The sequence below is a fragment of the Triturus cristatus genome, chromosome 2_1, assembly GCF_964204655.1.
Source record: "Triturus cristatus chromosome 2_1, aTriCri1.1, whole genome shotgun sequence".
In the NCBI taxonomy this organism is placed as follows: Eukaryota; Metazoa; Chordata; class Amphibia; order Caudata; family Salamandridae; genus Triturus; species Triturus cristatus.
In genome coordinates, this window is record NC_140581.1 from 317,291,171 (window position 1) to 317,317,243 (window position 26,073).

General features: G+C 47.9%; 1 protein-coding gene across 2 annotated transcripts in view; it reads left to right on the forward strand.

The window, feature by feature from the left end:
- The window catches only part of NNT (nicotinamide nucleotide transhydrogenase), a 391,279-nt gene that overhangs the window by 299,969 nt on the left and 65,237 nt on the right, over positions 1 to 26,073 (forward strand). For both annotated transcript variants that reach the window (XM_085631219.1, XM_085631218.1), the window contains exon 18: positions 25,846 to 26,005. In XM_085631219.1, coding sequence (XP_085487345.1) covers positions 25,846 to 26,005 — 160 coding nt within the window. The remainder of the gene's footprint in view (positions 1 to 25,845; positions 26,006 to 26,073) is intronic.

The window sequence follows — 26,073 nt, forward strand, 5'->3', positions numbered from 1 at the left end:
CAATCTTATTGCATGACTCTGTCGAGGGGGGGACTTCCCCTGAACTTGCTGGCGGGGCGGAGAGTTCCTTCAAAATCATAAATAGCTCTTTAGATGTGTTCTCTGAGCAGTCAATCCTCTTACTATAGTAGTCTCTTTTAGATTTCCTAATCTGTCTATGATAAGACTTTAATTCACTCTTGTAGACTTCCCGTAGTGAAGGGGCGTATTCTACTCTCCATCTACGCTCAAGAGTCTTACATTTGGCTTTAGCGGCTCGCAGCTCAGTAGTAAACCATGGGGCGGATTTCGTGCTCCGAGCCATGGCTTTCTGAGTCCAAGGGGCAACTTTATTCAATGCACTCTCAACCCATTCATCATACATCCTACACGCCTCAATCAAGTTGTCGCTGAGCTTTGGGGATTCCAGTCCTAGGGCTTGACTAAAGACATCGTGACTAAATTTCCTCCAGTCTCTACGCCTAATAGCAGGGGGTTTCTGTAAGGATCCTCTGTTAGGCGGTCTTCTGAGTTTAAAAGGGATCAAATAATGATCTGACCACCGAATCTTAATCGGTGTAGGTACGCTTATCTTCCCAGTTTACAAAGATTGGGTCCAACAAATGCCCTGCTTGGTGGGTGGCACTGTTATCGGCCAACACAAACATAAGAGCTCTCAGCAATTTAATCAGGGTTACAGCCTCTCTGCAATTGACATCATCCAAATGCACATTAAGGTCTCCTACAATCATAAATTTGTTATGGCGTAAAGCAGATTGCGTTAGAGCCTCCAAGAGGCTCTCAATGAACTCGGTCGCCACACCAGGAGGGCGATAAATAAGGTAGCCCTTAATAGTGCAATTAGGGCTAATCGAGATGGAAAAAAGTCCAGCTTCACAGTTTTTAATGATAGTCTGTTCGAGAGTGCATATCAGCTCGATTTTATGGACAATAGCTATCAGCCCCCCCCCCCCCCCCTCTGACTCCCTCTATTAATTTGAAGAATGTTATAGCCTGATGGAAGGGCCTCAATAATATCGGGGAGGGATTGCTCATCCAACCATGTTTCTGTCAGGAATACCAAATCAGGGTTGTCATCTATCAGCATGTCATATATATTCAAGCTATGCCGTTTCAGTGATCGACAGTTCAGCAGAAAGGCAGAAAGTTCGTTACCTTCCTTACACATCTCTTGGTCTCTGAGAATAGTAAAGCCGCAACCCTCACACTTCAGAGGCCATTGCTCCATGTGCAGCGTGTGTGCGCATTCAGACGGCAGTACCTTGCGCAGATGTAATAACGCCTGCCTCGTATATGCTATCATCCCACACTGGTCTGAGATGGAATGGCCAGGGGGACGGGCCCTGGGCCGCGTCTGGTCGCGGACGGGCGCAGACGGGCTTGCCTTTGGCGCGCCTTCGGCGCGCAGTCGGCGCGCCCACTGCGCGCGTCCGCTGCGCGGTCGCTTCAGGGTGATGCTTAAGTAGGCGTCGGCACAGAAAGACTAGAACGCTACCCACAGTAAAAGCGCTGGTTATGGTAGGCTCGAGTGTGCAAAAAGATGCAGTTTTACAAGCGTTTTTGTGCAAGGTGCAGTCAGCAGCAATAAAGTTTTAAAAGCAAGTTTAAAAAGCAAGTGGGTCAACTTCAACAATCAGGCAACAATAAAATACAGTTCCCAATTCGTTTCGTTTCTCCACCCCGAAGCGTCACTCCCAATCAATGTTAGTTAGTGCACGGTCGCTTCAGGGTGACGCTTAAGTAGGCGTCGGCACAGAAAGACTAGAACGCTACCCACAGTAAAAGCGCTGGTTATGGTAGGCTCGAATGTGCAAAAAGATGCAGTTTTACAAGCGTTTTTGTGCAAGGTGCAGTCAGCAGCAATAAAGTTTTAAAAGCAAGTTTAAAAAGCAAGTGGGTCAACTTCAACAATCAGGCAACAATAAAATACAGTTCCCAATTTGTTTCGTTTCTCCACCCCCGAAGCGTCACTCCCAATCAATGTTAGTATAGAAGCATTACATCAAATAAAAGGTTGTTTGGCAGTATTTCCGTAACAAGTCCCCTAAGTGGAGCGTAAAGAGTGACGATTTAAGAGCAGGCCCCCACAGCTGTACAACATGGTAATGATCAACATTTAAAGTATGGGGCAGGGCGTTGTGCGGGAAAGAGTGTCTCACTCTTTCACAACTGGATGTTCAAGGAGGTAGGCTTTAAGTGGATCCCAAATATCTCTGTGGTGGGAGGTAGGAGTTCTGAATAGGTAGATGTCTGGTCTTGCCAAATAATCCTGTCACCAAGCCATTCCTTAAATGTGGGTGCCCTGCTGCATCACCATCGGCACGCAACGCGCCTCCTGGCCAACAACCGGCTAAAGGCGACAAATTTGCGGTGTTTTACAGCAAGTGTTTCTGTGTAGCCAAGAAGGGCGAAAAGGAGAGTGGGGCACAAAGTGGAGGATATCATGAGTTCTAGGGCTGCGATCACTTGTTGCCAGTATGTCGGCATCTAGCCACATTCCCAGGCGAGGTGTATGAAGTCAGCCGCGTCTGAGCCACATCTGTCGCATTTATCACTGTCACGTAGTCTATACTTGTGGGGTTTGAGTGTGACTGGGGTGTAATATAATGAATGATGCGTAGCCTACTGCTAGAGGAACTTAGTGCAGTCTGGGTGCAACAATATGTCCACTGCTGCTCAGTGAGGGCATGCCCCAGCTCCAGAGACCACTTGTCCCTAGCAGAACAGGAAGGGTACGTGATGTCTAGAGATATGCTGTGGTAGAGGGTAGATACTAAATGTGAGGCGCTGTCTGTGCGCAGAACGTGGCATAGTGGTAAGACGTCAGGGGGCTCCTGTGGGTATGTGGGGGTATAGTCTTTGATACCCTGTCGTAATCGAACATACATAAAGATATCCATGGGGGAGGGCGGTGTCTTAGCAAACAGTTGCACTGACGTGCGAAATTTCCCCTGCAGGTAAAGATCATCCCCAGCAGGAAAGGTTGTAGTTGGCTCTTCTCTTTCTAAAAACACCTTCTTGCAGAACTGGCATTCTGAGATGGTACGCCAGTGGAAGCAGTAGTGAGTATAGCATAGGGGCATGCAAACTGGCAGAAATGCGCTCCCAGGCCTTAACTGTACAATCCACGGAGGTGTGTGTGCGGGGTTGCGGAGGGAGCTCCGTCAGAATGACTCCATCTAGCGGGATAGGGTCTGCCAGCCAGTGCTCGGTCGCCACATGGGGTGTATATCTGGGGGGAAGGAACCAGTAATGAGCGTAGTGTGCTTGGGCACATCGATATTACAGATCGAAATTGGGGACATCAAATCCCCCTTGGGAGTAGGGACGAGAAAATACGTCCCATTGTAGTCTTGGGTGTTTGCCGCCCCAGATTAATCTAGTTAATTCCCAATGCAGGGAGAAGAAATAACGACCAGGGTTGTAGGGAATATTTAAAAACCGGTCCAATAGTTTGGGAAGAATGACCATTTTAATGCCAGAAATATGTCCGGCCATGGTGAGTGGGAGGGCAATCCACCTTGTTATGCAGGTAAGGATATTATCCATCGTCTTCGCATAGTTGAGCCTCATCAGTTCATCTCGATTGGTGGTGACCTGGATCTCCAGGTACTTCAGGTCCAAAGTGCACCATTCTAGTGGATAGTCTGTGTCAAATGTCGAAACAGAAGTAGTGAGTGGGAAAGTTGGGATTTGGCCCAGGTAATATGAATCCCTGAGAGACCACCTAAATGGACAACTCACGGAGTTGTGTGTTGAGATTTTGTGACGGATCTCGGACGTATAGAGTAATGTCATCCGCGTAGAGAGAGATTAGGATGGGGCGGAGGAAGCAACGAAGAGCCTTTTCATTATGATGTTGTCTGAGCCTGGCGGCAAGGGGCTCCATGGCCAAGGCAAAGAGCAGCGGAGAAAGTGGACAGCCTTGTCGGGTGCTTCGGGTAATGGCCGGGGGGGTGGGGGGTGCCCATTGATGAGGACTCTGGCTAATGGGGATGTGTAAAGGAGACGTATCCACGTCAGGAAACCTTTGGGGAGGCCCATACATTGGAGGACAGTGAAGACAAACCCTAAATTCTTACCTAAAGTAGTTTCGGCTTTTCACCTTAACCAGTCTGTTGAGCCCCCAGTCTTTTTTCCTCAACCAGACTCAGTAGCAGAACGGGCTCTTCATACGCTTGACGTCAAGAGAGCTATTCTTTACTACATTGAAAGGACAAAAACCTTCAGGAAAACTAAACAACTCTTTGTAGCTTTCTCACCACCACATAAGGGCAATCCTATATCAAAAGCTGTAATTGCCAGGCGGATCGTTAAATGCATCCAAATATGCTACCAGAAAGGAAAACGTACATTATCCTTTCCCCCAGAGCGCATTCCACACGCAAGCTATGTATCCATGGCATTCTTAGGAAACATCCCCATGGATGACATTTACAAATCCGCAACATGGTCTACACGGCACACTTTCACAAAACACTACTGTATAGATGTGTAGGCAAAACAACAAGCTAGTGTGGGTCAGGCTGTACAAAGAACACTTTTTCAAACTACTGGAACACATACGGGTAGCCACCGGTAACTGCTGTATAGTCTATGCACAAGTATACGATCTACAGCTCATATGCCTCGAACGGAAAATGCTTCTTACCAGTATGCATCTGTTCTTGGCATGTAGAGCTGTAGATTCGTATACGCCCACCCGCCTCCCCGGATACCTATGTGTTGTAGTACTATCTTACTTGGATACATTACACATGGACATCTTTTTCTATTTCTTACCCACTCCATCATCATCCGTTATGGTGAAAACAATCTGGAGATTGAGTTGATGCCCATGCGCACTACTAACCAAAGGAGGAGTCACCTATCTCGTTACTACAAAGACCTCTACAATAACGAAGTGCAAACATCCGAGCCCTACACCAGATGGCGATCTATGCACAAGTATACGAATCTACAGCTCTACATGCCAAGAACAGATGCATACTGGTAAGTAGCATTTTCCTTCCAGCACGACTGTGACACGAGTGACTCATGTGACTGTGCATGGCTTCACATCTCCGATTTCAAACCAGACTTGGAACAGCGCCGTCTTAACATCCAGTAGGATGACAAACATCTCTTTGGTCCCCAAGTGAACGAGATGTTAGAGAAGATCATGAAAAACACTGCGATCCAGACGTCAATGGGTGCACTATAATCCTCAACACAAAAAGTCTCCTTTTGTAGGCACCAGGCAAGAGGTGGGAATAAGAGAACACCTGCATGGGAGACACTGCCCTGCCAGCATCAACAGCAGGCCTTTCATGAGTCCCAAACAGGCAGGGGTTACTCCCAGGAAGGCTGTAGAGGAAACGGTAAGGGAGGAGAAGAGGTGGTTCAAGCAAGGGATCCCCCGCTCCCAAGCACTGAAGCACAGCCTATCGATTTCCACCCCTCCAACCCACTAATCCAGCATCCTTGCTGTATAGAAATCACTACAGATCAGTGGGTGCTAGCAGTCGTCCAACATGTCTGCTGTCTAGAATTCCATACCTTCCCACCCAACATACCACCATGCCATCAAACCCTCAGTCGAGACTACCTTATGCTCTTACAAGAAGAGGTTACAGCGCTCCTCCAAAAGTGTGCAATACTCCCAGTGCGACTGCACATCTAGGGAAAGCATCTCCATTCACAATACTTTCTCATTCCTAAGAAAGGCAGCGCCCTCCGCTCCATACTAGACTTGAGGCCGCTTAATTACTACATCCTTTCGGAATGTCTTCAGATGACTGCAGGATGTTATTCAAAACCTCTATTTGGGGGCTTCATGACTGCATTGGGTCTTAAGGACCAATATTTCCACATTCTTAGCCACTCTGCTCATCATAAGTACCTACAGTTTTTGGTAAGTAAACAGCATTACCAATTCACAGTACTACTCTTTGGGGTCTCTTTAGCCAAAAGGATCGTCACAAAACGTTTGGTCAAAAGTCCCATCTTCAACCTCAGTGTGTCCAACTCTTTCTAGGGTTGATACTAAATGGTGTTGCAGGGAAGGTATACCCCTGTCAACAGAGGGGGATGGTACTCCAACAGTTGCTGCCTCTTTTTCATCCCACTCATCCAGCGACTGTAAGAACAGTAATAAAACTCTTGAGTATGATGGTATCTTGCAAAGCAATTATTTTGCATGCCAGATTGCACATGCACCTACTTCAGCAATGCCTCGACGGTCAATTGTTGCATGCGGAGATTCAATTGGAAGATCTAGTGTTGATGAAGACCAGCACTGTAGCTAAGCAGGCATTTTGTTGACGCTCTGCCTCTGGTGACCATTACTACTGATGCATCACCTTGGGGGTGGGGCGTGCTTCTAAGAAATATGACTCTTCAAGGCGCCTGGACCCCCTTTGATCAAGAAAGGCACACCTGGAGCGGACAGCCATCTTTCTGGCCCTCAAAGCATTCTACTCTACTGTCTGATGCAAGATGGTGCTCGTAGGCATGGATAACATGACTTCAATGTACTGCATACAGAAACAGGTACACTCTCCATACTACTTTCAGCACTAGCTCAGCATATTTTGCACTCTGCATCCACCACAATGTCCATCTTCCGGCAGAACAACTCCTGGTGGTGGACAACAACTTTGCAGTTCTCCTAAGCAGTACACGTCAACAAGTCCACCAGTGGATACTTCACCTGCCAATATTCCACAGGTTCTTTCAACGCAAACCGCCAAAGCTTCGCCTCTAGGTACCCCCCAGTCCATGGGCAGTGCACAATGAATGAACTGGTATGCGGTATTTGCCTATACTTGTCCACCTCTGCCACTCATTTTATATGTGGTCAGTGACATTAGGTAAGTCTCTGCAACCCTCACCCTTGTGACTCTCACCTGAAGCCACACAGCCTGGATACTCAATACTGTTGGAGATGTCCCATCTGCCCGCACGAAACAATCGCTGTTAGGTTGGACCTTCTCACGCTGCAACACAGTCCGATCAGACACCCAGATCTGAGGCCGTTCAATCTAGCGATCTGCAGCCGAGATCTAAGAGTATTTGCACCTCCCAGAAGAGTGCGTGCAGCCAAGCGGATAAGATTTGTGTTTGTGTGCATTACCAAGCAGTTAGATCCCTCTATGGTTACAGTTCAAGACCTCATGTAATACTTCACAATGGCGGGTCTGGTAGACACATCTATACTCCTTCACTTAACTTCTGCAGCTGCGCACGTGGAAAACAGTGAATGCACCTGTGTTTTTTAAATTCCTGTGGTAATGGTGTTCATTAAGGGACCCAAAAGTGTAGCATCTGCTTGGAACCTTCATGTAGTTCTCTCAAGACTTATGTGGCCTCCCTTTAAATTCATTCCCTCGTGTGCCTTGCAGTTCCTTACATGGAAAGTAGCTTTTCCCTGTAGCGATAACTTCATACAGACACATCAATGAACTGCGTGCTCTGAACTATCAGGTTCACAGAGACCGTCCTCAAAACAAACCCCGGGCTCTTACCGAAGGTGTTACCACTTGTTCACATGGCTCAATCAATGGAGCTGCCCGTGTTCTTAGCTCAGCCTGATTCTGTAGCGGAAAGAGCACTGCACACCTTAGATGTAAAACAAGCGCTCCTGCACCACATTGATCGGGCTAACCCCGTTTGATCCATCAACTTTTAGTTGCGCTTGTTAAGCCGTATAAAGCGGAGTATGTTTCTAAAGCGGGTGTTACAAGGTGAATTGTTAATTGTATCAAGAGTTGCATTGCAATGACTAAACGTGCTCTTCACACACCTCCTGGGGGGGTCATGCAATGAAGGAGCTACAATGGCTTTCTTGGGTAACATCCCATTAGCAGATATTTGCAAAGCTGCTACTTGGTCAACAACACCACAAACGTTTACAAAACATTACTGTGGACATGTTAGCTTGTCAACAAGCTGTGGTTAACCAGACTGTATCGTGAGGTTTTTTCAACACCAGCATCATCTGCCTATTAGCGATGAGAGCAAGGAGAGAACTGCTTTACAGTTGATAAAAAGCATGTGCACCTCCGGCTACGCATGCTAGGAGCGGAATATGTTAACATGATGTAAGCATCTACTCGTAGTGCTGTAAATTCAGATGCACCCACCCTCCTCTCCAGAAGAGGGCAGTGATGGCACATAATGTTTTACTCAATACACATCTATTAAACTGACAATGCGCAGAGAGCATACCTGTTCTGATTCACTCCACTTTCACTTACTGGGCAGAAAACAGTCTAAGGGTTGAGCCTGTGTCCTTGGGCCTTGTGGATAAAAGGAGTCGCATAGATCCCGTGGCTCGAACCTTCTTCAGAGAAAGAAAACTTGTAACGCCCAAGCCCATCACTAGATGGCAGGAGTATGCAAGCCATGTGCATCCACAGCGCTACAGGCAATGAACAGATGCCTAGATGGTAGGTAACATTTTCCATATTTTTATCCATCTCATTCGTACTCCTTTTATTGACTTGAGGATGAAAGGCTGTGTGGGGCCACAAGTTCAAATAAAAGTTTCTGGAGCGGATGCACGGTGCCGATAGAGAGGGAGACAAACCTAGATCGATCATAGAACAACTTGGGAACTACCCAGAGTGTACTTTGGTTTTTCACCTATATAGATAAATGTCTTTTGAGAAACGTGTAAGAAGATATTTTTGCCCAAAAAGTGATAGATTTGTTCACAAGCACTCAGAAGAAGCTTTATTAAGCAAACGTCCTCGTTCGCCCATTGCCTGTCGTGGATCATTCACAAACACAGGGCAACACAATGTTTTTTTTTTGTGTGCAACGATTGAAGACGAAGCTATATTGGTGACCACAGAAGCTGTTTAGATAATTTTGAAACATTGTTTTAATATCATTAAGGAGGACGTTCTGAAAATAGTTTAAACTGATTTTGCGAAGAATGCACTCTGGTAACCATCACGGAGTATTCGAAGCAACCCAGATGCCACATGCACTGACTAACTGCAAGAATACATAGCGTGCCTCACGAATGACCAAGCATGTCTGTTGTACCCTCAGGGCGTCCAGAACTTCGCTTTCCATCTGAGAGCTGCCTTAACCAGGAAATTCGCTTCAAATGTCCATGACAAATTTCTATCCAGAGCTGTGATCTGTAACTACATAGACAACCTCCCTGAAAATGCTTAGTAGATTACTGAATTGTAAATTGACAATGGCACTGTTGTTTGTAAACCTTTAAGTGAGGCAATTTAAAATGACACTAATTAAAAACATGCATTGTTTAAGACAAGTGATATTCATACAAAGCTTCAGTTTTTTTCTTTTGGCTAAAATCAAAGCACCAACAGGAATGTCTAATACATTTCGTATTCTAGAAACCAGTTATGCTTGTTTGAGGTGTCTTGGACTATGCATTTTTTCCTATGCATTCCATATTCTTCTTTTGTAAATAGTAGTTGTGCCTTCTGTACACACGCACATGCAAACTCGCTCTTGCACACTACCTCCCTCTTACATGCAGATAGTAAGTCCTGCTATATGTGTACAATTACACAAAATTCAATTGCTATTTCTCATACTTTTTCATAGGATGCACACATTGGGACATGCAGCTTTACATTAAAATGGAGTGCTGGAAAGGAGTCTAGAGGCGTAAATTGCCCTAATACATTGTAATATAGAAAGGTGCCTTTATAACGGGAAGCTCATGGCTGCATGTAGAATGAAAACTCTCTAGGTCGTATTTGCCTTGAAACGATAACCACCTCGATTTTATTAAACGTATATGCGTGTTAGTTTCATATATGGCTGCAGGGCAAAAGCACCCTTGCTGCCCCATTGTTGCCATTCCCTAATGTATGTACCACACCATTTGGAGTGTAACTGACTGAATTCGTATCCATTTATTAGCTCGTTTTGATTCAGTAGTTCATTATTGTGGAAACTGACGTTGACTGAAAGTGAAAGGCAGTCCCTTCATATAATTGACCTAAATATCTACATTAAACTAACATGCAGTCTAATAAATTCTAATATTTGATAGAGACTTTAGCCACAGATTCCTTACCTTAGAATTATCCCTAGATGTCAGACTGGAGTCAGAATTTTTCTAGAGCAGTAGACCTGTGTGCCAGTAGGTGGTGTCTTTTGACTTCACATAGTGTAGTCCACGCCGTTGGGTGCACAGTGCCTATCAATCAATCAATCAAACATTTGTAAAGCGCGCTACTCACCCATGAGGATCTCAAGGCGGGGGGGGGGGGGGCAGCTACTGATCATACAGCCAGGTCTTGAGGAGTCTCCTGAAGGTCAGCAGGTCCTGGGTCTGTCGTAGGTGGATGGGGAGGGAGTTCCATGTCTTGGCGAGGCGGGAGAAGGTGTTATGACTGCCAAGATTTTTCCGCAGGAGCGTCCGGGACCTGGAGAGAATACCTCAGCCTTCCCCTATGGCCTTCCGACTCTATCAGACTCTAGAGTAACGGATGGCATACCAGGGGAAAACGGGGGAACAAAACAAGGAAAGGCGGGGGAACAACTCTAGTAGGGTTGAAGGCTCCACGTCCGAGATAGTTGAGGCTGTATTCAGCTGTAGAAAAGATGGTGTTATTTCTTGCTTTCACATTCTTAGTACAACCCAGTTATCTAAGTGAAACCCCCTGTCACACATACCATGATTATGTTACTTCTAGGCGGGTAGTGGGTAAACGTAATAGATTCAATGTCTGATGTCCTGTACAACAGAAAAACACAAGATTAGAGAGGCGTCTCCACTAAGCTCTAAACCATATGCTATAAATGTGTACGACTTACCCCACGATTCTACTGAAGAACTGTGAGAACAAAGGATATAAATCCACCTTAGGTAACTATGTTTGTTCTGTAACTGTGAATGGAATAATCTGCCAAAGAAGTAACGAAGACTAAGTACCCCCCTTAATGTCACCATACCATAGCAAGAATATATATAAACAAAAAGGGGCAGCGCACAGCGCTGTTACCGTGATTCTGAAGTGATGAGCCTAAACTGCAAAGTGGTCCACGCAAGTATCCCCAGAGGAATACCAAGACAATGTCTTCTCAGGGAAGACCGGGGAGTACTCTCGTAGGTATGCGGTGCACCCAGGCTATGCCAGATGGGGAGTACACAGGTTGGGCCCCGCCAACAGCGAGGACAGAGCTGGATGCGGGACTGAACACAAGGTGAGGGAAAATGAGGGAAAAGATAAAGGAACGAAATAGATAGGGAGGGAGCAAGAGGCTATAATACTGCCACACGCCTCTTTTTCATGGATCCAGAGCGTACAGGCAGAGCCCTGCCCGGCAGTGAGGATAGCCCTGCCTGGCAGTGAGGATAAAGCCGGAAGCGAGGCGTAACACCCGGCGGATGGAGCCCCAGGACGGAACGCCGAGACCAGCCTCAGTAACAATCTCCCGATGGAGCTGGGAGATCAAAAGATTGTATCCGGCTCAACAATGCCGGCGGAAAGGAATGCGGGGCAATACACCAAGGTCGGGAAAGACTGGAATCAATAGCGAGCCAAACTCTTCCTCCTACGCGGAGGACACTAGTAGGAACAGGAAGTTCGCAAACGGAAGTCAGTCACAAGCGGAACAGACGGAAATGGGGCCAGAAGCTAGAACGCTATGCGCGTTTGTGTGCGTCTACGCTCCTTAAATACACGAAATATCATGGGGGCAGGACCACGGGGCATGACAGAAGGATCTGCCACCGGTGGTTGTCCAGTGGATGCGCTTCACGGTGGCGAGGGCGAGGTCAGCGGAGCTGGCGGTTGGGGGGTGTAGAAGGTGATTCGCTTGTTGAGGTATGCTGGTCCTGCGTTGTGGAGTGCTTTGTGAGCGTGGGTGAGGAGCTTGAAGTGGATTCTCTTTTTGATGGGAAGCCAGTGCAGGTCCTTCAGGTGGGCGGTGATGTGGCTGCGGCATGGGATGTCGAGGATGAGGCGTGCTGAGGCATTTTGTATGCGTTGGAGTCTCTTCTGTAGTTTGGCCGTGGATCCTGCGTATAGGGCGTTGCCGTAGTCCAGCCTGCTGGTGACGAGGGCCTGGGTGACCGTCCTTCTGGTTTCAGTGGGGATCCATCTGTAGATCTTGCGAAGCATACGGAGGGTGTTGAAGCAGGAGGAGGAGACGGCGTTGACTTGTTGAGTCATTGAGAGCGTTGAGTCCCGGATGAACCCCAGGTTGCGTGCGTGGGTGTCGGTGCTGTTCTCAGCGAGGCTGGCCACCAGGAGTCATCTCAGGCGGAGGGGTTGGAACCTAGGATGAGGACCTCCGTCTTGTCCGAGTTGAGTTTCAGGCGACTACTTCTCATCCATTCGGCGACGGCCTTCATCCCTGCGTGGAAGTTAGTTTTGGTGGTGACAGGGTCTCTGGTGAGGGAGAAGATCAGCTGGGTGTCGTCAGCGTATGATACTATGTTGAGGTTGTGTAAACGGACGATGTTGGTGAGCGGTGTCATGTATCCATTGAAGAGGGTCGGGCTGAGGGATGATCCTTGGGGTACGCCGCAGGTGATTTTGATGGCTTCGGATCGGAATGGAGGGAGGCGGACTCTCTGGGTTCTGTCGGTGAGGAAGGATGTGATCCAGTCCAGAGCTTTGTCGTGAATCCCCGCTTTGTAGAGTCGTGAGCGCAGGGTGTGGTGGCAGACGGTGTCGAAGGCAGACGAGAGGTCCAAGAGGATGAGGGCCACGGTTTTGCAGTTGTCCAGCAGGGCCCTGATGTAGTCTGTGGCGGCGATGAGGGCGGTCTCGGTGCTGTGGTTGCTGTGGAATCTGGATTGGGACGAGTCCAGAATGATGTTCACTTCGAGGAATTATGTCAGATGTCTGTTGACAATCTTCTCGATGACCTTCGCCAGGAACGGGAGCAGGGAGATGGGCCGGAAGTTCTTGAGGTCGTTAGGGTCTGCCTTGGGTTTTTTGAGTAGGGCGTTGATCTCTGTGTGTTTCTAGCTTTCTGGGAAGGTTTCAGTCTCGAATGAGCTGTTGAAGATCTTGCGTAGTTTGGGTGCGATGATGAAGCTCGCTTAGTTGAAGATGTGGTAGGGGCAGGGGTCTGATAGTGAGCTGGAGTGGATGGTGTTCATGGTCGGTGTCTTTGACGTTGACGTGGTTCCAGGAGATCAGGCGACCGTTGTGACTGGAGGGCGGTGAGTCTGGGGTGTAGGTGGCTGTCTGTGATATCTGGGTGTTGAAGCTGTCGTGGATGTCTGCGATCTTGAGGTGGAAGAAGGTGGCTAGGGAGTCGCAGAGGTCTTGTGACGGCGGGCTGTTGTTGGAGCTGGGGTTGGCGAGTTCCTTCACGATGTTGCTGTTGTGTGCGCTGTTGTCGATATGTTGTGTGCGCTGGTGTCGATACGTTCCTTGAAGGAGGTCCTTTTGGCCATTTGAATAAGTTGGTGGTGTCTGCGGCTGGCGTTCTTGAGGGCTGCATGGTTGTCCGGTGTTTGCTCACGGCGCCATTTCTTCTCTAGCCTCCGGCAGGTCTGCTTGAATGTCTGGAGGTGTAGTGTGGTGGAGTTGCTGTTGTTGGTGTTCTCGAGGTGGAAGTTCAGGTCTCTGAGGACGATGTAGTCTGTGGAGGCTAGGGCGTGCGTGCTGACTGTCTGTGATGGAGTCGATGAACTGTGGCTGGAGTCCGGGGGGTCTGTACACGAGGGTTCCTCTGAGGGTAGTGTTGGGATCGATGTGGATCTGGAAGTGCAGGTGTTCGGCAGTGCTGAACTTTTTGTTGAAGTTTTTTGAGATCTTTCTCATGGTGTGGCAGATACGTCTACAAGAAAAGCTGGCTCATGTTCTACGACGCCTGTGACCGACATGTCCGTGATGGACCCACATCTTGTTTGCCTCTGGTGCCTGGAACGCGACTATGACGCGAAGACCTGGGCCAACTGCTGCGCCATGCACCCCGATCTGAGACAGCGGTCCCTCAAGCTCCTTGCCGCTAAGCATGCGACTCCGTGGTGGTCTCGATCCTGGGGCAAGAGAAAAGGCCAGTGATCTGTCATGGAGCCATTGAGCTTTTTTACATTTGAGTTCCTCGGGGTGTTTGGGTAAGTCCCACAAATCAAAGAAAAGTAAGAAGTCTAAACTGTCTTGGACTGCACCCGATCTGTTGAAGTCATCCAACGAGACTGGGGGGCATAGTCATTCAATGCGTGGCTCTGCGGTTGAGCCTGGGCCTTCTCCGCACTTCCCCAAGTTTCTGGGAGCTGGAGGAACCTCCGGCAAACGTTGCAAATTTTGAGGCCATGCACCCCATATTTTGGTGGCCCGTCCCTGTTGTGGCGGGGTTTGGGAGGGTCTGCCCCCAGCCCCATTCGGGCCCCTGTACCCACAGATTCACCCAGACTGGTGGTTGTACCACCCCGACCTTCCCTGACGCCAGTCCAGAGTTAGATGCTCCTGGCTCTGAAACCCCCATTCTTGTTCCCGACTCCTACACGGAGTTGGAGGTGCGCAGCTCGACGCAGACTTTAGTGCAGATGGGAGCCTTTTCTCCAAGGCCAAAGACTGAGCACTTATTCTTGCGGGTTAGGATTTGGGGAAGATTTGGAAGGGGCACTGGACCCTGAGGAATAAAAGCCCCTAGAACCCAACATGGACTGGTGTGAGAACTTGGTGGACACTGGTGGACTGAACACCTGTCCAGATACTGGTCTAAGCCCAGCACAGGGGCTCCCGTGAATAGGACAATTGCCCGCCGCCATCGTCCCGCCCCAACACAGACAAGTGCTTTTAGTTGGCAAAAGGGGACATGGCCTGTACATGCTCACTAACACCTCCCCAACAGCCTCATGCGCTAGCACCACGTCACTGAGATTGATCACTGTTCACTGATTTCTATGTAACGGTTGTGATTCTTATGCACAATTTCTGTGTTCATTGTTGCACGAACTTGTATATGCCAATAAAGAAATATATATATTTTTTAAATAATTCCTTTGAGGCACAACAATCGGGAGCCAACAATGCAAATACCTGTGCCGTTGGTGACGGATCTTCTCATGATCTTGCAGGACTATCATAGAAGGTTTCCTCCTAAGGCAGCCACACCTACCAGGCTGGAGATGGCAAGGATGCTCCAAAAACAACCTCTACCGCATCCTCCAATTCCTAAAGTACAGCAGGTTGAGATACCCTAACCAAGACCGCTGGAAACCATAGCCATATGCGACGGCAATGTGGATCAAGGGGATGACTAAGATGAGCCTGAAGAGAGGGGAAATACAGAAGGACCAGACAACTCCTGTGGATGAGGAATGAAACTACTATGTTATTCCTCTATCAGCACCACCAACACCTCCTGGCTTTAGTTCGCCACCTAACTACATCAAAAGGTTGCACATGCTTATTGAGAGGATGGCGAAGTGCTTCGACCTACCAATGTTGGTACAGCAGGCTGAGCACTTCTTAAGTGATTTTAAATGATCAAACAAGAAATTAGTACGATCCATCCTAATCTTTGACCCTATTTGGAATGAAGGACTCCAGGCTATGAGAAACCCCACCACAGTAGCTGCAGTGATACCAAGGGTGGACAAAACATACAAAGTGCCATCCTAAGCCTGATTAGGTTGTGATGCAGGTGGCACAAGGAAGGTCTAAAAATCCTACGGCACCATGTTCAGCTCCCACTGACAAGGAGGGTAAGTGGCTGGGAAACAGCCACGGCAGCGATCACAATACGTGCGTCTCATGCCCTAGCCATTCTGGCAGGTACGATCGCCGAATGTGGTCGGACCTGACACATCCTAGAATCGCTGCCAGAAGAACAAGAAGCCAAGACAATTCTTCGGGAAGGGTAAAGAAGGTCCTCAGAGATGATGGATACGGCAACGGATGTCGCCCTCGCAGGCTTCATACAGATGGCAGGGGCAGTGGTCCTAAAATGGCATGGTTGACTCAGAGCAACCTATTTTTGACCGAAGTAAAATCCATCATATTAGACATGCCTCATAAAGGATAGGCCTTGTTCGGTAAACGTATTGATGCTCTACAATCAATCAAAGCTGACACTGAGACTGCTTGTGTCTTAGGTATACTCCAACAAGAGAGATTATCATCATTTTAAGGTTGTAGAGGAAGAGGACAATATTATTTTCGTGGTGGATACGAACCATATAGATACCAACCACACCATCAGTAAGCACAGGGCTATTGCCAGCAGTTTTCACAACAGATCAGACCTTCCCAGTCCTCGGCTTACAACAGGCAGACGGGTAGAAGAAGGGCTGCCGCTGCAACAAATGGTAAAGAATCTTACAAAAACCAATGACAAAACAATAACATTGCCTCCACCGCCCTTACATTTCAGAGACACTTTTTCAACTGTTACAAAAATTTGACATCCGTCTCTTCAGACAGATGGGTTATGGATATCATAAAATATGGTCACACTCTAGAGTTTATCTAGAAGCCTCCCTACCATCCACCTCTAAGACGGACACATCAACATCTTCGACAGTTAAAACAGGAAATTGTCTCTGATTTCTAAGGGAACAATAGAAGAAGTCCCTCAAAACGGCAGACAAACGGGCATCTACTCCAACCCTTTTCTCCTCAGGAACAAGAATGGAAATTGGACACAAGTGTTCTATTTCAAAACACAATTTTTTCAGATTATCCCGTTGCAGGAAATCATTTGCATCCTGAACAAGGGCCGTCATATGACATTGTTAGATCTTCTGGACGCATATTTCTATATTGCCTTTCATGTGAGGCACAGAAAATATCTCCGATTCAAGGTGGCTGGAAGTCACTACCAGTTCAGTGTACTACCATTTGGGCTAAAATCCGCTCCACGAATTTTCATCAAATGCATTGCCCCAGTAGCAGCCTACATCAAACAGAGCGGACATCAAGTGTATCCGTACTTAGAAGATTGGCTAATGAAAGCACACTCCTGCAGAACTGCAAGGGATTGGACAAAGGCATACCTACTACTATTTAAGACCTGGGCCTTCACGTAAACAATGAGAAATTCAGTGTAATCCCACAAATCATGATAACTTTTTGGGAGCTGTCATGAATACAACAATCTACAGGGTGTATCCAACGGAAGAGAGAGTGACAAATGAGATCAAGCAGGGATCTTCTCTTAAATAAAAAGGTCCATTTCAGTAAAGAAATACAAATAATTTTTGGGAATTCTATCATATTGCATCGAACTGCAGGTTGTAAATGAGGCTGTTACAAGAAGTGGACAGGCAGTGGACACTGGACAAGGGCTCGTTTGACGACATTGTCCAAATAATGCCAGATGTAGTGTCAGCGATGCAATGGTGGACAAAAAGAGAACCTTTAAAAAGGGGTCATCATTCTTAATCAAGATCACAAAGATCATTATGAGAACGGATGCATCAATGGAGGGATGAGGAGCACATCTCCAAGACCTAGAAGTAAGTGAAAAAAGGTCAGAAAAAGAAAGACAGAACCATATCAATTTTCTGGAACTGAGGCAGTAGAGCTAGGTCTCAAACTCTTCTTGCCAAGGCTACAAAGGTTGGATGTTTTAATCTGCAACACAAACACAATGTTTTACTTCAACAAGGAGGTACATGGTCACTCCCTCTATCCAGGGAAGCATAGAAAATTTGGACCTGGTGCCTAAAAAGATCACCCTGAAGGTGAAACATGTTCAGGGCACAGAAAACCAATGGGTAGACTAACTAAGCAGGTCACTTTAGGAATGTCATGAGGGGATTTGTCAGACGATCCGCTCAAGAATATCTTCTACAGGTGGGGAACTCCTTCCCTAGATATCTTCTCACCTCACAAAGATAAAAAACGGCACTATGCAAGCAGGTTCCCGCACAAGGGATCATGGGGAAACCACTTCAGATGTCTTGGGCGGCCATGTTCGCTTATGCCTTCCCACAATACCTTAGATTCCACTGATACTACACAACCTGAAATTAGATCCTACTAGGATCATCACGATAGCCCCTGCTAGGCTGATACGATACTGGTATATGGAGCTGCTCCTAATGTTCAATCAATCAGGGGTTTATAGAGCACGCTACTCACCCGTGAGGGTCTCAAGGTGCTGGGAGGGGGAGGGGCAGCTCCGGATCAGTCGAAGAGCCAGGTCTTGAGGTCCCTCCTGAACGTGTGCAGGGTCGGGGAGCGTCTGATGTTCACTAGGAGCTCCTTCCAGGTCTTGGGTGCGATGTAGGAGTAGGCTCTCTGAGCGATGATCCTTGGAGTACTCCGCAGTTGATCACTGTGGGTTGGGGGTGGGTAGGGGGTAGTCTGATCCTCAGGGTTCTGCCGAAGAGAAAGATTGGATCCAGTTGAGGGCGGCTCCTTGTATCCCAGCGTCGTGAAGTCTGGCTGCGAGCATGTGATGTGAGACGGTGTCCAAGGCTGCAGAGAGGATGAGGGCCACAGTGTGTCCCTGGTCAAGTAGCATGTGGATGTCATTGGTGGCGGCGAGGAGGGAGGTCTCGGTGCTGTGGTTGCTGCAGAATCCTGATTGGGAGGAGTCTAGGATGGAGTTTTCTTCGATGAAGGCAGTCAGCTGAGCGTTTACGAGTCTCTCGGTGACTTTGGCCACGAAGGGGAGGAGAGAGATGGGCCGGTAGTTTTTCAGATCCGTCGGGTCGGCAGTGGGTTTCTTGAGGAGGGGTTTAACCTCCGCCAGCTTCCAGTCGTCTGGGAAGGTGCTGGATCTGAAGGAGGCGTTGATGGTCCATCCTAGTTCGGGTGTGATGGCGGCGGCGGCCCTGTGGAAGATGTGCTGTGGGAAGGGGTCCATCGGGGCTCCTGAGTGGGTTTTCTTCATGGACGCGTGTAAGCGGGTTAGAGGAACTCACAGACACAGGTAGTGCTTTTAAGCTGGCCTTTATTGTCATTTATTTTTTATAACAGTTTTTTCCTCCTGGGAGTCAGTCTATAGTATGGTAATGTAGTTTCAGGCTCGCTGTCGGGGAATAGGCGTCTTCTTTGAAAGGGGCTTCCCTCCTTCCTCCACTCCAGGGTGCTCCCGTAGCGGCCACCGGACCGGAAAGCACATAAAAGAAAGAAAGACAAAGGACTGAGATTCAGTCGACGGTCCTATTTTAATCGGTGAACGGGTGGGGTTGTGAGGAGACACACGGTGCGCAATTCCCAAAAAACAGTATATCCCAAACAAGTGGTCAAGGGATGCCCTGTGTCGATAGTGCTCAGGGAGAGGGGGGTGTGGGATTCGTCGGAGTGATTACGGGAGTTTAAAACTTTCCTCCCTGCCTACCCCGAGCCTCGCGCCCGTACCTGGGTGAGCCACGCGTCTCCTGACGAGTGGCTGGGCGATGCGTGGTATCCTTAACCTCCTGGCTCTGTCGTGCTGGGAAGGGAATTGTCTCTGCGGGTCGCCTCCGTTGGGGTTTCTTCCTATGCTCGATCCTCCTCTCCCTCGCTCTCGCGTTCCTCTTCGGGTCTGTCCGTCCCCTTCTCCTTCCTTCCGGGTTTTGGGGCCTCTGACGCAGTGACGTCCCAGGAGGCGGGACCTTCCGCGAACTCGGCCCAGTTCAAGAAACAGGGTCCTGCTTCCTCCTGTGGTCGGGGAAGTGTCGGTTCTGCCGGGTTCCAGTGTTTGGGATGCTGCGGGGAAAGAGGCGAGAGAGGTATAGTCCTGCTATTCATCTCGTCTATCACAGGGGTTTCAGACTGGCTGCCCTCGTGACACAGCGGTGATGTGTTCGACTGTGGGTGGGTTCCATGTCAAGCTGGTTGGCTTGGCGGCGGTGGGGTGGGCGGTGGTGTCCAGCGTCAGTTCGATGAAGTGGTCGTAGAGGGCTTTGATCTTCAGATGGAAGTAGGAGCTGGGCTTGTTGCAGAGTTCCTGGGAAGGTGTGACGTCCGTGGCTTCGCTGGGGGGTTTGGTGAAATGCTGTGTGACGTTGAACAGTTATTTGGCGTTGGTTGCATTGGTGTGAACTTTGGTCCTGATGAAGGTCCGTTTGGTGTCTCTTATTCGCTGGTCGTATTCCTTCAAGGCGCTCCTGTGGTTGCTCAGTGCTTCCGTGGTTTTCTGGTTTCGCCAGGTTTTCTCTAGACATCTGCAGGAGCGCCTGGCTTCTTCTAGTTCTGTGGTGTACCAAGCGGCCTTCAGGGGGCGCTGGTTGGTGGGGTGGCAGAGGGGTGCAAGCTTGTTGGCGCAGCAGGAGATCCATCGGTGAAATAATTTCGCTGCTGAGTTGGGGTCGGTTGTGGCGCTGGGGGGAGGGTGGGGGGTCTTGGAGGAGGGAGGTGGGTCTTGGAGGAGGGAGGTGTTGAGGCGTTCCTCTGTGACCTTGCTCCAGTTTCTTTGTGGTTGGCACGGGGTGTGCTTGGGTGCGGTGGTGGTGATGAAGGTGAAGTGTACTCAGTGGTGGTCCGTCCAAGGCGGCTAGGTGGTGTGGCTGAAGCGGATGTTCGAACAGCAACACACTCAACTCAAACCAGTACCAGGATTGCTCTACTGAGACGGTGGGAAGGTCCTACATCAGAATCTGGGATCTCTAAATGTAGCAGCTTGTATCCTGAATACTATAAATTCCGTCAGTTAGATATCTCACAGCAGTGCAGAGACATCTTAGCAAAAGCTAGAGCAGACTCTAGAAACAATTCCTACAAAGCAACAGGAATTCGATTTTGTAACTGGTGCGCAGCTAACAACTGTCACCCTTCCTCTTCGGAGCCTGTACAGATCCTGCCATATGTTCTCTCATTAGCTAGGTCTGGTTTCTGCCACAGTACTATTAGAGTTCACTTTGCCGCAGTTTTCAGATACAGACTCTCGCAACGAGAATCCCCTTTGGTCTGATCGCTTAATAAAAGAATACCTGAAGGATTATTTAGAGCTTTTCCACCGATAAGAAACCACCAATAACATGACAGCTGAATGCTGTCCTGTCACAGTTGATGAGAAAACCTTTTGAACCAATTCATGAAGCTGATATCAAGCACCTTCCATGGAAAACAGCACTTCTGATTTTGACATCTTCCATGCATGTTAGCGAGTTATAAGCATTTAAAGTGCAGGAGCCCTATATGCACTTCAGAAAGGACAGTCATCCTGCGTACTTACCCCAGGTTCATACCCAAAGTACCTACGGACTTTCACTTCAATTAACTGGTAGTACTAAAGACTTGTTTTCAGAATCCATCAAGCGAAGCAGAAAGATCGCTTCACACCCTATATGTCAAGAGATGCCTTAAATTTTATTTGGAAAGCACTAGATCCTACAGAAAAGTGGACCAACTTCTAGTTGCATTTGCACTTCTGAGAAAAGGTGACCCAGTCTTGAAAGCAACTATAGCAGGATTGGTATCAAAAGCTATCTTTTTCTGCCAGGAAAAAGTGGGAAGACACACGTCCACTCTACCAGATGCGTTGCAACCTCAGCTGCTCTGTTCGCAGGGGTACCTTTGTCAGACATATGCAGAGCCCACATGGTCTACCATGCATACCTTCATCAGATATTACTGTCTGGATGCTGTTAACAAGGATGTTGCTGCTGGCCAAGCAGTGCTTTGCAACCTGTTTTAGTAAGGAGAGCGTTTAGGTATTTATTAAAAACGTTTATTTCTTTGTGAATCTTTTACACTACTCATGCATAAATACCTTTTGTATGTTACCCGCCTCCACCTAGTTTCTCTGATGCTTTGATGTGCTTCCTTAATGGTATGCTGCTAGCTATTCAGATTCAAGCATGTGAATCTATGAAAGATTCAATACTGGAGAAAAACAAGTTCCTTACCTGTACACTGTGCCTCTCCTGTATTGACTCTTTAATTGATTCACCTGCAACCTACCCGCCTTCCCTGCAATTGCTCACATCATTGCTATCCTTTCTCATGTAGCATGGATACTTGCTAATTGCGCTTAGAAATCTGAGGTGTGAAGCCACTGCACAGGAGGGAAGGGTGCAAGCTCTGCTCTGATTGGTTGAACTTTAGTCATGCACAAAGGGATGTGGATTGCTACTCCGGCCTATGGGAATGTTCAATGATAATTGACCTAGATAAAAGGCTTTATACTACTAGTAACTTGTTTTTTCCAAAGCTTTTGTTCCATCCATGTTTAAGAACGGTTGGAAGAGATGAGTCCTGAGATGATCCCCGAAGGTGGTCAGCAAATTCTATTTTCTTAATTTAGAGGGTGGTTTTCCAGGCCGCTGTGGCAGTTCCTGAGGATGATTGATGGCATGCAGTGTTAGTTTTGAAAATAGGCACTTTGAGGAAAAAAAGTATTCCTGCTCTTGAGACCTCTTGACATTCTAGAAATGGAGAGTAGGTTTATTGCCAGGAAGGAAGGGTTATTTTCATAAATGGCCTTGTAGGCTAGATAGATAGCAGATTTTCAGTTGGATTCTGGCCATGATGGGGAGCCATTGGGCAATCTCAATTTAGGGGATTGAAGTGGTCAAATTTCCAAGTGGAGTGATAGGACTGGGTTGTGAGTGTTCATAGCTTTTAGGGAGTTGTTTTGACCGACGTTTACCCCTCACGGTCTGCAGGTATGTTTCCCTTCCTTGATAGCCTGACTGCATGCATATCTGACATTCTAAATTTTGTTTTGGCCCTGGTGTCACACTAACCTAAGTGTGTGTGAAATGGCCTATGCCTGTTTCGGACTGTGAGGTCATGGACCTGTCCAGTGACCTGGAGGGGTGCACTATGCATGACTACAGTCCTTATCCTAGACATAGTGCGTTAAGTGGTGGTTGGCAGCATACCGCGTTTTGGAAGATTAATAGTGTTACCAGACCTTTTTACTTTTATCACAGACAGTGAGATGTACCTGCCCCTCCTATTTTTAAGATCTACTGTTCTATGTATGGCCAGACCTTGTGCTGACATCCTGTATGTAGGTAGTGTCTCTGGTGTGTTTAGCACATATAAAGTGGTGGGACTACGTATGCGAGTGCCTCTGAGTGGTGAAGCCAGTGGGATCAAATTTGTATACCCCTGGCCTGGCATAGAACAATGTGAAGGATAGAACTGCTCCCCCGGACAGTGTAGGTGTACGGGTGGATGATGGAGATTGTATTATCTTTACAGATTTCGTGAGAACATTTATTAGCAAGGAGCTGCTGATTAATTCTTCATGAGCACACTCATATGGTTGATGATCTGAATGAAGGGCGAGACTGCATTTTTTGTGGAGTGAAGTTTCTAGGTTAGGCTTATCACTGATTACTGTTTGAGACAGGCTGATGACTAGTACAGAAACCTTTTACTTCATTGTGGACATGTTATGGATACTCCAGTCTAGAGGCCATTTCAGTGCTACTAGCTGTACAATGCATCATTCTGCATGAAGGCTGCTTCTGGAGAGCAGACGGAGGACGACACTTTAATTCCAGTTCTGAGTCCTTCAAGACATGGAAAGGGAGTGCTTCGCAGAGTACTCAAGACTGCTGTGTGACCAGGGCTGGTATCTAGCCGACAGTCTATCTCCCAGCGTTAAGGATCACCTCAAGTCTAAACTTTTGGTTGTCGGAGCGGAGGGTTCACTTGATTGCCTAGACTCCGGTCTGGTTGCCTGTAGATAGAGGGAAGGAGCCTGCCAGGCCCTGCAGGTGAAGTGACTGTAGAGCGGGAGAAGCCGTATGGGTCCTGGGTCTATGGAAACATCCAGAGAAGGTGAAATGCTGAGAGCTTGATTGGAGTGGCCCATGCTGTGGTATGTCACCCTGATTTCTCATACTCTGGTTCCTGGCAGGACCTGTCCTGTGTAATCGCCTTTTTGATCAATACTTCTACCTGCAGATTCCTCTTTTTTTTTTTTTTTTTTTTTAATAGCCCCAGGAGGCAGAGTGTACCTGGAAAGTTTGGGCTGGTGTGTTGCTCTTTCTCCATCTTAATGGCAGATGCAATCCAGGAGCCCAATTATGTAAAGGGTGCACTTTCCCTGTGTGTGCTTGGCGCACCTTAAAATAGGTGCACTGGGCGCAAACAGGAAAAGTGCGCCCTATTACATGGAAGGTGCTGCCCTCAGCACAGCTGCAAACTCGTGCTGCCATGGGGGCAGCGCATTCATGTGAAAAATGGAGCGACTGGCTTGAAGCGGCTCAGTGTTTCACAAGTCAGGTGGCAACCCGCCTGCATTTTCAAAGGGGATTAGCGATCCCCTTGCAGGCGGGTGCACCTGCATGTAAGGGGATGTCTGGAGGGGGCCCCATGGACCCCTTTCACTCCGTCCAGACAGTGGCCATCAGGGGGTGCTCTAACAGTGTGCCACATTTTAGGTGGTGCTCCGTCCGTGCACCTCCTCTCAGCTTCTTTGCCTCTGCACATGCATCTATAGTACAGCGCGGGCGCAGAGGCAAAGGGATTCCCTTATTTGCATGGGGCCACACCCCCATTCAAAGGAAGTAAAGCCCTCTGAAGATGGCACTTTGTGTGCCAACGCTATCTGTACTACAGAACGGGACACAAGCGTCTGCGGCACCTTCTGTAATACCAAAGTGTTCCTGGGACGTGCAAAGTGGATAACCGCCTGTTGTGCCCACGGGGCACTTTCATAATATGACCCAGGTTTAGCATCACTGTGGTGATATTGCATCACCCTGGAGCCCTGATGTACTTTTCCTTTTTTTGTTTTTGAAAACATATTTTTTTATTGTGTCATTTTGACTATCACAGCGCAGGGCTCTGTACTCCAGAGACGTCTGCCATGTTCATCATACATATACCGGCAAGCAAATTACAGAAATATATTAAAACATGTGGTAAACAAGAGGGAAAAAAAAGTGGGGGGGGGTAAAATCACAATATATGACATGCATATTCGAAAACACTTGGTATCCCCTCCCCGAACTCCCCCCTCCCTCCCCCAACTGCCCCCTCCTTCCCCCAACTCCCTTGTGATCGCACTCCTGCCGCCTAATCTTGCTCTCCCACTCCCGCCAACCATATATCCCACCCTCATGGCTCGTACCCCCTCCGTGGCCACTGGACCCTACTAGCAACTACCCCAACACATGGGTCTCCTCCTCCACCGGCGGCTCAAACCATATTCCTCTGTACTTTTCCTTTTTAATGAATTCCCCGCAGCGCAAGTCCAGAGCGGCTCTCTTGATTATTTTTTTTTTCACATTCTTCTTTGATTTTTCTACATAAGCAAAATCCCTCTTGTGTAGTTTTTAGGGATGTCACCTGCTAAGAAGTCTGGCTTTAAACCCTGCCATGGACCGATATCCATCTCCGACCCACATGAAGTCTGACTTTGGCGCCTGGGGCTGAAACATGACTGTCTTTTGAGAAATTTGACTTCAAGCATTTCAAGGCAATTACGGAGCAAGAGTCCAACATTTCAATGACACACAGGCGTGATGAACGGCTGGCATGACACAGTTCGCGGTCAAGGTCAGATTCTCAAGTGCTCTCTTCCCCATCCTCCAGTCATCGAAAGAGGAAGCCCAAGAAGAGGAGAATGGTTGACTCCTCATTCAATTTTCAATTGAAAGGCAACTCTAGTATAACAAGAAGAGTAACCGGCATAGTACCGTCGAGTTCATCACTGCTATTCGAGAAACCTACTTTAAAAATACGAATTGAGTGATTTACCGGAACTGTTATAGGCCCCGATGAAGCCATTTCTAATGTGAAACTTGTAGGCCAATTTGTGCTAGGACAATAAATGTATTAATAATGCATATTTCCTTTTTGTCTCTCTCAATTCTTTCTGTGTATAAGACCTACTAGAATGGTTTTGCCAAAGTCCAGTTGAGTGATGAAAAGCATGTGGTCGGCTACTTTGAGGTGTTCAGTGGGGATTTTCTAAAGGTTGAGATGAGTTTGGAGATGTCAGTTGCCCAGTGTCCCAACTTTTCCTGAACAGTGCACGTCTTTGTCTTTTCCTTTATAGGCCATGAACCGTTCACTCGCCAATGTGATCCTAGGAGGCTATGGAACTACATCGACTGCTGGAGGGAAACCAATGGAGATCACTGGCACTCACACTGAAATCAACCTGGACAATGCTGTTGAAATGATAAAGGAGGCCAATGATATTATCATTACTCCAGGTATTTAGTAGTTCTACCTAATCATGTGCTTGAAATGCAGTTTGCATTCACCATTTGTTATTGAATGT